We start from the raw sequence: 12,898 nt of genomic DNA on the forward strand, positions 1-12,898 counted from the left end.
TGTTTCAAAGCAGACTATTTCAAAATGGATTGGTAATTGTATTGCTTTTTGTTATTCTCATCATGGGAAGGATGTTCCTGCTGGGATTAGACCTCATTCCACTAGGGCTACTGCCACTTCTACTGCTTTTTTGAGGGGTGTAGCTACTAAGGATATTTTGGAAGCAGCTACTTGGAGTTCAGTCCATACTTTTACTAAACATTACCATCTCCCCCTTTTCTCCAAGTCCAGGGCTGGGTTTGCCACTGCAGTCTTACAGGGCATGTTAGCAGCCCCTAATGCTTTTTAGTTTGCCAGCCTCCCTTTTCCTTTGCTTTGGGATTCTACCCACAGGTTATGACTGTAGCAATGTGAGACGAAGAACATAGTACAGTTTTGTACCTACCATAAATGTAGATGTTCGAGGATCCACATTGCTGCAGTCCTATTTTCCCTCCCTCCTTCCCCTCTTTGGTTTTGGGGTGTTGGTGTTGTTGTTTGTTGTTATTGTTCCTTGGGGATAACTATTATTATTCTTCTCCTTTTGTGGCTTTGGCCTTTTCTTTTTAAGGCCTTCTGACATCTGGGGCAAGAATGAGGATATGGCGTCGGTCATGCGCTTAAGTACTACTACTACGTACTGACGTCAGCTCCGGGCGCCCATGACCGACGCCAGCCTAACTCTTTGGTATTCGGGCCGACCGAGGACAGCGGACTACCCACAGGTTATGACTGCAGCAATGTGGATCCTCGAACATCTACATTTATGGTAGGTACAAAACTGTACTTTACTGTTAACTAGTATCCAGTCTAAGGTATTGTTTCTTGCTAGGTTTGTGGGTTCTGGTAGGGAAGGTAATGGTTTGATAGAAGCCAAAAAGATTTATATGTGTAGTTGGGTTGGCAGAGGTACATTCATTCCAGTCAATATTAAAATCACCAAGAAGTATGGTTTCTTGTGGGAGGGACATGGAGAGCCAGCTAAGGGTATTTTCAAGAGTATTGATGTTATTACTTGGGGGGATATAAGAGCAAATAATGTATATGGATTTATTTGTATTAATTTGGAGCTTAGAGGTTAGAATCTCGGCATTATTAGGTGGTGGTGGATGTATATGTAGTGAGGTGACCTTCAATTCAGATTTGAACAGTATTGCCACCCTACCACCCTTTTTATTCAGACAGTCAAGTCTCAGTATGTTATAACCTGGTAGGACTATGTCATTGTCTTTAGTTGTGGGTTTGAGCCAAGTTTCGTAAGGCATAAGATGTCAAAGGAATAGGTGTCTAATAGGGCGTGAAGCTGGGTAATTTTATTATTTACACTACGTATATTGAGGTGACCTATAAGTAGAGAGTTTGGGCTTTTTGGGGGGGGGGGTAAGAGGAGTGGTAGTATTGGCTGATGACGTATCAGGGGTGGTAATGTTAGGACCTGGGTTTGGATGGATGTCACCATGTAGAAGTATATCAATGTACACAGGAAACAGTCAACTCTATAAATCAATGGTGCAGTCAGTTCCCTCTGGCTCAGATTCGAAATACTGGCACTCTGTAATAATATAAAAACTTCCTTTATTCAAACAGTGGTTAAGCGCTTTCATCTAAATCACTTAGACTTCCTCAGAACAAAGTAACCTCTAGTCCATTGGGTTTATATACATTCATTTCCAATCAAATAGTTAATTAATTAATTACAATATCAATTTAAACATTTTAAAACTTTAAAGTGCCAGCGTGCCATTTGTTCAAAATAACATTTAAAAATTCATTTGAACATTACTAATAAATATTTAACTTATACAAATACAAACTTATACTCTCCAAGTATAAATTTGTATTTGTATAAGTTAAATATTTATTAGTAATGTTCAAATGAATTTTTAAATGTTATTTTGAACAAATGGCACGCTGGCACTTTAAAGTTTTAAAATTTTTAAATTGATATTGTAATTAATTAATTAACTATTTGATTGGAAATGAATGTATATAAACCCAATGGACTAGAGGTTACTTTGTTCTGAGGGAGTCTAAGTGATTTAGATGAAAGCGCTTAACCACTGTTTGAATAAAGGAAGTTTTTATATTATTACGGAGTGCCAGTATTTCGAATCTGAGCCAGAGGGAACTGACTGCATGTAGAAGTATACATTTATAAGGATTATATGAAAGTTTGACGAGTTTACAGGAAATAGGTTCTCCTTTTCTAATTTGGAGATATTTAATATGGGTTAGTCTATGAAACTGTGGTAGAAGGTAGGATGAAGAGGACGTTATGTTACTGTGTGTTTGAGAAGCTATAAGAGAGAGTGGGCTTGTTTGTCTTGGGGGATGTTGAAATCTAGCAAAGGTTAGGGATTCCTAGTAAGCTAGGCCATGAGATATCAGTAGAGAGGTAAGCCCTGTGGACAAGAGGAGAATGTTAAGGTGTGTTGACCAGCAGGGCCAACACATAGTGAGGGGTATAGGATAGTGGAGACAAGGCTGTTTGAAAGTAATGAAGGCCAGTTAAGTGGTGGGGCTGTTAGAGGGGAATATCAACTGGTGAACAGTTAGGGGTAACAAAAGGAGCCAAAACTGTTAATTGATAATGAGAAATGGTGTGGGCTAATTGGTTGATGAGGGTTGGGGGTGTGGCTATGGAAGTATAATGTCAGGTGTACTGGGGCGTGGGTGGAATTTGGGGGTAGGGTAGGGGAGCAGAGTGAGCCCGCAGGGCAAACGGAGCGAGTAGAGCCAAATGATGGACAAGCCACAGAGGAGAAAAAAACAATCTGTAGCTGTAAAAAGGATTACAGCTACGAGGTAAGTGTTTCAATAGTGAGTTTGCAATGTAAAACCAGCTATTACAGTAACATGGGCAGGGTAAAAGATACTGGGTGAGTTAGGAGAGGATAGGGATAGAAACTGGGTAGGAGAGCTTGAAGAAAGGTTCTAACAGTATTTTATTTAAGAGTTGCAAATTATCCATCTAGGCCTGGTATAGGGTGCCACCTAGTGGCTATCGTAGGAATGGCAGCAACATTAGTTAAGGGTTTATGAAATAATATTAGTAGAAACTATGGGATGGGCTGGGCATACGAGCTGTCTGCTGCTATCACATGCTAGCAGAGTAAAGTACTTAACACTTACTGCTGTAAATATTTTTTGAACAGTAGTCATTAGGCTACATATACTGATGTATTTTAATAGGGGGATAATCACTGCGACGGGCACCTTGAGGGTATGGCGTCTTCACAGGATACCTGGAGGCGGTGATCTTTCCAGTGGTTGCTGAGAGCCTATAGTTGCATTTAGTGGGTTATTAGTCTTTCCTGGGCAGGATAGAGTGGGAGCCCTTGGGTAATATATTTTTTGTTGAATACAGTTTATTTGGTATTAAATGAAATACATTTATTGTATGATTTAGCACCTCAGGAAACTTAACATAATGGGAGACCTCTGGATTACATACTTTTAAGTTCTAATCTGCTCCTTATTCTTTCCCTGTCCCTAAGTCCTTGGAGCTCTCACCAATCAAATCTGACCCTTGCAGCCCTTTACTTAACAAGCAGCCTGTTAATATCCTAAATGTTTGTAGATGTGCCATCTACATATTAGACCAATAATTAGACAAAAATTCCAAGCACTTACTTTATTCATGCATTGCACTTACTGCCTTGGCTAATGCCTTCAGAAAGTAAAACTATGCCACATTACAATCCATTTAAAATGAAAAATAAAATGGCCACCTGCTGGTGTGAACCTTGGGTCTAGATGATTCAGTGGTGAAGTGACACCCTGACCATATGTGAAAAAAAAATGTGAAAGGGACTGTGGATAGATAGATGGATAACACAACCACTCACAATACCTCATAATATATTTTTAAAACAACATTTTTTTGTTTAACCCCTTAGGTTTTAAAATGTCAGACTTCAAAATAAACACGTTCTTTCTGCAGTAAATATTTAACATTATATGTCTCTCAACCTAGCAATAATGCCTGCTGTAAAATAATAGCTTTTAATTCTATAGTAATACCATTGTTTTCTCACATATGTTTAGCTGCAGGATTTTCCATTTCTTATTCCTTACATGTTCATGTAATCTAATCTTAAATGCTCTTTTTGTTTAACCTATATTTATCGTTTGAATGAGTTTGTCCTACCAGGATGGTAACTTCTCTTCAAGGGAGAACCAAGGTGATATTTATACTACTGAAGGAAATTTGGCAAGGACATTAAGGAACATCCCCCTATTCTTTTTCTTAGTTTCCTTGATCTTTTACATCCACCTGAGGTACTACCAGCACAAGCTGATGAGGCCTCAACATCTCATAGTAATACCTATTGTGTTGTTCCTCAGGTCAACACATTACAGCAGCAGAGAACAAGACACAGGTTTTAGAGACCTGTGAACATTTGTCTAAACTATGAAGATTTAACTTGATTTTGTTAAAAGGTTCAGATTGCAGCCGTTAGAAGTCAGATTAAAATGTCAAGAACTCCACTGGATGAGTAGAGATAGTGGTGGGACTTTGATAGAATACATGTTCAAATCTGGGGCCAGAGAATGCACAGAAATGAATACTCAAGTTTTGGCATCTTGAAAGTGTTGTTGGACTGCTTGCTTTATTATATCATGATCTGCTTTTCAGAGATGAGGATGTCTTTGTTGCAGTATCATGATCATTCATGTCCATCTGTAGTGTCCTAATGTTGCAGTTGCAGAAACAAGGATGAGGCAGAACTGAACTTGTAGTGGGAAAAGAATGCCCACCCTGGTACCAAAACTTGGCTTAATCTGGCCAAAGAAGCAACCTAGATGTTCTTCGTGTTTCACTGTTGCAGTCATCACTTTTGGGTTATCTGCTTGCAGTAACACTCAGTCAGCCTGATTTAACAAATTCTTGGGTCCTGCGTCGGTTGCTGTCCCTTCTTTCATGACATCAGGTCATCAGGGGTACAAAACCTGCAGCCGACGCCATTACATCAGTCTTTCTTGCCGTGCGGTGCCCAAAGCAGAAGCAGTTCGCAAGTGCCGGTCGGCCGACTCCTGAAATTTTCGTTTTCAAGTTTCAGAACCAAAGTCTTCAACTAAAGCTAAGTACCCCATTGGGGAAACTTTTTCTTGCTCCTTACTGATATCAGTAAAAGTTAATAATTGTATTACTTGTGGAAAGCAAATACCTCATAAAGATTGTAATTCGTACTGTATTCATTGCCTAGGCCCTGACCACAATGTACCGTGCTGTCGGTTTTGTACTTTATTTAATCAGCGCGCTGTCTATCGTCGGTATATTTTCATCTCAAAATATTTTGGTTCTCTGTGTAATTATCCAGAAATGTCGTCGGTTAGCCATCCGACTACCGGGATTCCACAAAAATGCAAGGATAAAGACAGAGACAGGCCGCCGAGGTCTAAAACTGCCGCCAACGCTTCTCTTAAGCCAGTCATCAGTTCGCCGGTACTCAGTGAGGCGCTTCCGCAGCCCCTGATACCCACTACTTCTAATTTGCAGGCCTCTACTGAGACCTATTCGGAGTCCGGTATGCCGTGAGATGCTTCAACTATGGAACCTGAAGATGTCTCTACCTTGGATGGTTCCGGAGCCGCTGTGCAGGCACCAGCTTCTGAGGGTGTATTCAGGCCTATGGACTTGCATATTAAACCGATGCCTCCTTCTTCTTTTAGGCCTAAATCTCGAACCATGCCTACAAAAATGATGCCCAGGCTGCATGCTCAGGCCTCTATGCCTAAAAAACAAATAAGTATGGCTGAAGATCTTATAACTCTAATCAGGGGAAGCCAGACTCCCCCCTTCTAAGAGACCTAGGACTGAAGTTGTTTATGAATTTTCTGACCAGGATTCTGATTTTTCTGATTCTTCTGATGATCTGGATTTGCCCTTATCTACTTATGAGGATTCTGATGCAGAGGACTCCATTCCCTCTGCTTCCCCTCCAGAGGATTTTTCTTTGGGTGAAACCTTACATACTCTAAGGGAGCATTTCCACTGGGAATGCCAGGATTTTTCTGATTCAAAAAAGAGGCTTAGGGATTTCTTACTCCTGCCTCAGCGTAGACCTTTAGCTATTACAGTACTAGGCATTGTTGATGCTTTTTCGGAATCTAGTTTGGCCCCTGATTCCTTACCTCCTGCTCCCAGAAAACCTGACAGATATTACAGGGTTCCTGATTCACACAAGTTCCTTTTTAAAAATCCTATTGCGGATCCACAGGGACCCAAGAGCAATTAAGGCTTCTACTGCTAAAAATCCTACCCCTTCTGATAGAGACTCCAGGGTGCTGGAAAGATGGGGTAAGAAGGTTTACACTTCTGCAACCTTGGCCATTAGGGCTTTAAACTGCCAGTTTCATATGTTAAAGTATCAACAACATGCTATTGGATTGCTTAAACAGAAAATGTTGATTCCCAACTGTGCGGAAAATAAAGAATTACAGGATTTAATGCATTATGCTGAACAGGTTATAAAACTTACTTTGCAATGTGGATTTGATTTTTTAGAGGCCTCTTGCAGGGCTGCTGTTACTGATTCTGTGCTCAGAAGGCATACTTGGCTTAAGGAGCATTCTTTATCGGATCATGTTAAAGCTAAATTGTTGGATGCTCCCTTAAATCAGGGCCTCCTGTTTGGCAACAAGGCTGGGGAAGTTCTTAAAAAGATGGAAGATAAAGCTAAATTTATGCAAACTGTTAAAGATTTCTTACAAGTTTAGCCTCCTAGATTTAGTAAGCACTGGCCCTCTAAGAATCGGTCCTTTCCAGCCTCTTCAAGCCAAACCCAGACATAGCAGAAACCCCAGGTTTCAGTCCCAGTGGACACACAAGACTAAGCAGTGGGGGGTTTCCGCACCCAAATCAGGGAGTAGTAAGACTCTCCCCTATGGGAAACTGTCTCAATGACTTGCTTCTAAAACTTTCAAGCACTTCCCAACTGAATGCTCCTTTAGGCGGAAAGATTGGTCTGCAGGCCAAAAACTGGGAACTCATTACCCAGGACAAATGGGTTTTAAATATAGTCTCCCAAGGATACAGATTTCACTTCCACAACTTACCAACACCAAGTGGGTGGCCAGATCTACCCCCAAATCAGTGGGCAGTGGCCCAAAATCAAGTACTCTCTCTCTTAAGCATGGGGGCTATTCAGTTGGTACCAGAAGAGGAAAAGGGACAAGGGTTCTATTTGAGACTTTTCCTGGTACACAGAAAAGGCAATACATGGCGCCCTGTCCTGGACCTTTCTACTCTAAATACCTTTCTGGTGATTCCAAAATTCAAGATGCTGACTGCTTCCTATGCTAGGCAAAGATGCATGGTTGGCAACACTAGACTTAAAAGAAGCATACCTGCATATCCCTATCAGGGAGTCTTGCAGAAAATACATAAGCTTCAAAGCAGGCTACATGCACTATCAGTTCTCTGCACTGCCCTTTGACTTATCTGCTGCACCCAGGGTATTCACAAAGTGCCTAACTCCAGTCATTGCATTCTGCAGGCAAAGAAATATTCAAATATACCCATATCTGGACGATTGCCTAATTCAGGCAGAAAGCCAGGACATGCTTTTGAATCATCTGGCCTTTGTTCAAAGGGTTCTGACTTGCCTGGGGTACTCCATAAACGAAAATAAATCGCAACTGGTACCCTGTCAACAAATTATATTCCTGGGAGCAAGCGTGATTACAACTTCCCAGATGGCTTTCCCCATGCCAGAGAAACGGATTCATTTGAAAACCTACTTCAAACAAGTGGCCACAAAAACCCAGTTATCTGCAAGGCAAATACTGCAAGCCTTGGGGTTCATGGCCTCCTGTATTCTTCTAATTCCGTATGCAAGGCTGCATATGAGGAGACTGCAATGGTATCTCAAAAGCCTATGGTGTCAACATTCACAGGATCTAGAGGCAGTAATTCCGGTCATACCTTGGCTATGCCTAGAGTTCCTTTGGTGGGCAGAGGCCTGCCACCAAAACAGGGGACTACCATTCACACTACCCCCTGCTGCCCAAACCTTAACAACAGACGCATCAGATTATGCATGGGGGCCCACCTGGCAGGGAAGTGCATTCAGGGCAAATGGAACCCAAGTCAAATGCACCTGCATGTCAATCAAAAAGAAATCGTAGCTGTACAGAATGCTCTGGCAGCCTTCAAGGACCACATTCTTCCAGGACAATTAATGATAAAAATGGACAACACCACTGTTATGTGGTACATGAACAAGCAGGGGGTACACATTCTTACCCCCTCTGCAGACCAGCCATGGCTTTGTGTAACACAGCCCTGAGCTATCGGGTACATTTACAAGTTCAATTCCTGCCAGGAAAACTAAATACACTGGCAGACGATCTAAGCAGAAACCTCATGGACCCACATGAGTGGTAACTGGAACCAACATGTTGACAAACAAATAGGGGAGCCCAGATATAGACCTTTTTGCCTCCCCCCCCAAAACTATCAGTTGGACTAACAATCTTGGAAAGTGGATGCTCTGTCCTTCAGCTGGAAAAACCTATCGGTGTATGCCTTTCCTCCTCTGCCTCTGCTCTCCAAAGTACTACTAAAGATCAAACAAGACAAACCAAGGATGGGTTTGATTGCACCAGACTGGCCACACCAACACTGGTACCCCCCCCTCTTGCGCAGTGTGTTACTGTGGGCCCCATGGCACCTGCTTCAGACTCCTACTCTATTGTCTCAGCAGGAGAACCAAATTCTGCATCCTCAACTTCAAACACTGAATCTAGCAGCCTGGATAATTACATAATTTCTCCTTTACCATCTCTCAGTAAACCAGTGATGGCTATCATTTTAGAGGCAAGGAGGCCAAGTACCAGAAAGTCTTACGCTGAAAAATGGAAAAGATTCTGTGCCTGGAACCAATCTCAAGGGATGAGCACAACAGTGCCCAGTTTACCTCAGATCTTACAATACTTAACTGAGATGCTTCATAAGGGCCTGTCTTTCTCCTCCATCAAAATTCATGCCTCAGCCATCTCAGCACATTATAACACAGAACCACCCCTCTTCTCTCATCCACTGCTTAAGCAGTTCCTCAGAGGGGCCAAAAATCTATGACCACCCAGGAGAGCTCCAACTCCAGCCTGGGACCTCAACTTTGTTTTGGAAAAGCTCACCCTTCCTCCTTTCGAGCCAGCTGCCACTGCAGACTTAAAATTCCTTTCTTGGAAAACAGCTTTCCTTTTAGCAATCACTTCAGCAAGAAGGGTATCTGAATTACAGGCCCTCATGGCAATGGAGCCTTTCATCATTTTCATGCGGATAGGGTGTCCCTCAGGACCAATCCCTCCTTCATGCCAAAGGTGGTATCCAGTGTGGCCCTTAATCAGTCCATACATTTGCCAACCTTCTTTCCTAATCCACAGAACAAAGGGGAACGGATTCTGCACTCCTTAGACGTGCACAGACAACTTGGATTCTACTTGGACAGAACCAAACCTCAAAGGAAATCTGATCAACAGCTGGTGGCATTTGCTGCAGGGGCAGAGGGGAAGGCTATTTCAAAGCAAACTATTTTCAAATGGCTGGGCCATTACATTCATTTTTGCTATAAACATCATGGAAAACCTATTCCACAGGGGATCAGGCCCCACTCTTCCAGGGCTGCATCTACCTGTACAGCCTTTCTCAGAGGCGTCCCTACCAGGGACATCCTAGAATCTGCTACTTGGAGTTCTGTACATACTTTCACCAAGCATTACCATCTACCAATTTTCTCTAAATCCAGAGCTGGCTTTGCCACTGCAGTCTTGCTGGGCCTTTTAGCTGGTCCTAATTCTATTTAAATTCCTCCTCCCATCCTTAGCTTTGGGAATCTACCCAAACGTGATGACCGCAACAGTGAAACACGAAGAACATAGTACAGTTGTGTACACTTACCATATGAAGATGTTAGAGTGTATTCACTGTTGCAGTCCTGGTTACCCTCCCTCCAGCCCCCTTCTTTTTCTTTTTTGGATATACCTCTACTTTCCTTTACTATCTTCAAAAGCTTTTTGGTGTATTTACTTTTTTGTAGGAGGTATAACCTTGTATATTTATAGATTTAATTGCTTCCCATTAAGGGGGCAACTGACATCTGGGGCAAGAAAAACTGATGTAATGGCGTCGGCTGCATGTTTTGTACCCCTGGCGACCTGCCATCATGGAAGAAGGGACAGCAACCGATGCAGGACCCAAGACTTTAATCAGGCCGACTGAGGGCTACTGCAAGCAGATAACCCAAAAGTGATGACTGCAACAGTGAATACACTTGAACATCTACATTTATGGTAAGTGTACACAACTGTACTTTCTCAATTTCATGGCATTTGCTTTTTGTTACCATGAGAATGTGCTCTGTTAATATACTGTATTGAAAAAAAATGCAGAACTTTCAATGTGTCAGATTATGTATGTGGGGAGGTGCAGTTTTGCAAGAGCTCCCTGTGCTGCATGTTGTGATAAGGCAGCACCTTGGGATGGGTTTGATGAAGGAACAATTGTAACAGTAGAAAAATATGCAAAAAAGTAGTGTATTTTTCCCCTCTGCTTGCGATGACTGCTTAGATCATGACCAGACATGACTGCAACCTCTTCCATAATACATGGTTTTGAAATTTTGTACGTGTGTATTACTGTTAAGTGGTGATGTTTACTTACTGTTTAACACTTGTACATCAGTAGATATTGTGTTGTTGCTTACTTGTATTAGCCTTCCTTTTTGCACTTCATGACCGAAAAAGGTCCGTGTTTCAGCTTGCTTACTTTTTTATGAATGAATAAATTCTGGACTTATTTTTTAAACTAGTTTTGCCCTATTAAAATTGGTATCTGAAAACAAATTCCATAGACTCTGACACCATCTGCATTCCGTAATTGTTTTGTCCACCATCTTAGTTTACGCTTTTATAATGTCAAGGTGTAGGTGCCACTTCATAATGTCTAAGCGGATAGAAATGTGTTTATTCAGAGGATTTTCGGGACTGCTGTGTAGATGCTGGGAACTAAACTGAAAGCACAGTGTAATGAGTTAGGAGGGTATTTTAAGAGAGAACTTGTGTAGGCTAGTTTTCATTTATGTAATGACATTTTTATTTTAGAAACCCCTTCAGATTCTGACCATAAAAAGAAAAAGAAGAAGAAAGATGATGATCCAGAGCGCAAGAAGAAAAAGAAGGAAAAGAAAAAAAAGAAGGTAATAGTATTGCTATAGAGTGGCAGTGACTCTGTGAGTAAAATAAAGGGGTTGGGGAAGGTAAGTGAAAGAAAACAAGTGAAAAGTTTGTGTTTTCACATGTTGCAGAACCAGATAAATACTGCCAAATCTGAGTAAGCAGTTTGTTTATGAGGAGTATTCTATACTTCAGCCCTAAAAAAGGCAGCACTTTAGCTTTCCTTGCTACATCCATTAAATTTTTGTGAATTACACAGGTGAAAGTTACGGTACGTTTTCTTTAAATATTTACTTTAAGAAAGAGCTTGATTTTCCTAGCAATTTGGTAAATGTTTTAATGTAGTATTTCACCACTTTGTTGCATCTGTCAGATCTTTTTAACGTGTTCAGTTATTCATTTAGTGAAAATTGTCAACTGTTTGAGCATGTCCACTCAGGTATGCATATCTGTAGTTGTCATTTCCTTCATAGAGGGTTGATAACCAGCTCCATAAACACTCCTATTGCTTGTTAGGCTATTAGGTTTCATTCACCAAGTGTTCTATAGGAAGTTATGTGTTTGATTCTGGTGAAAGTTCATACAAAAAGTCCCTTGTCAGTTTTGTACTGGTCAGATTTCAAGTGCTTTCCAAGTTTATTGGTTGATAAGTGAACTGATGTACATGATTCTTTTCAGGCTTCAACTTGGGATCTCCAAATTACATTATACAACAGATGGCTGACTTATTGTGACATATTGTTATATTCCCATAGTTATTTATTATAATTTCTTCACCCTGGCATTGGAATTTGTCCAATTCAGTGCAGTCTGCTTTTGGACTGTAGTTGCAGGTAGCCACATATCAGGGCAAGACCTTTTGAGAGACTGGATTGTCCACTGATTAGTGTCAGTCTTTTTCTTCTGATATCTTTCTAAGGATTCATGTTGATCCATCTAAGGTGGTTTTGACAAGTGCATTTACCTAAACCAGTTCAACCCCCCCCAGCAAACATTGAAACAATTTTTTTTTTTTGCAGGTGGCAAACCCCTCTGCACCTCCCTCCCATATGGGAGGGACACCTCCTGGAATTATATATACTAACTCCGAGGTTGCACAACAATGGAGATAAAGGCAATCTCCACTTTTGTCAAAGGTGGTTTTGGCGAATGGGCTTTGGTTTCTTTGCTTGCTGAAATTCCCTTCAGCATGCTCTCATTCCTAAAGCCCCAACTTGTAAGGACAAGCATCATCTTTATTTTATTTGATATCAGCATGGTAGTCCCACAGAAGCCCTGGAGCATCTTCTGGGAAAACCCAAGAGGCGAATAACATTCCACACAGAGAACAAGTGCAAATTAAGTAATAGAACAGTTTTGATCATCAACAGGATATAGACAGTTATCCAATTAATAAATTAAGAACCTAGATAATTACACTGCTGTAGAATACCCACAAAAGATGTGGTGTTTTTAGCACTTGATATTGAGTCCCATGGCTAAGCTCTTGGTTGGCAGTTCTCGGTCTACACCTGCCTACCTGAAGAAGATAATGTAATGCAAGACCGTCATGTTGCACATAACTGCAGCACGTATTTGGGGGTTGTATTTTCCTTTAATTCCATTTGTGTGTAAGGGGGATTGGACTTTCATTTAGAATTCACCAGGCAAGGGTTAAGTGGATTTACCACCCAGCCCCTTTTAACAACAAGATTAACTGAAGATAGTTTACTGATGTGAGTGATCGGGGATGTACATC

General features: G+C 41.3%; 1 protein-coding gene across 1 annotated transcript in view; it reads left to right on the forward strand.

Annotated features, from left to right (window-relative positions):
• Positions 1–11,216, forward strand: part of MED19 (mediator complex subunit 19) — a 238,520-nt gene extending 227,304 nt beyond the window's left edge. The window contains exon 5 of the mRNA XM_044076587.1: positions 11,089–11,216. Within this exon, the coding sequence (XP_043932522.1) occupies positions 11,089–11,201 (113 nt within the window). The 3' untranslated portion in view covers positions 11,202–11,216. The remainder of the gene's footprint in view (positions 1–11,088) is intronic.
• The last annotated feature ends 1,682 nt before the right edge of the window (positions 11,217–12,898 follow it).

Source organism: Protopterus annectens, chromosome 1.part1 (genome assembly GCF_019279795.1).
Source record: "Protopterus annectens isolate FY-2018-M chromosome 1.part1, PAN1.0, whole genome shotgun sequence".
Classification (NCBI taxonomy): Eukaryota; Metazoa; Chordata; order Ceratodontiformes; family Protopteridae; genus Protopterus; species Protopterus annectens.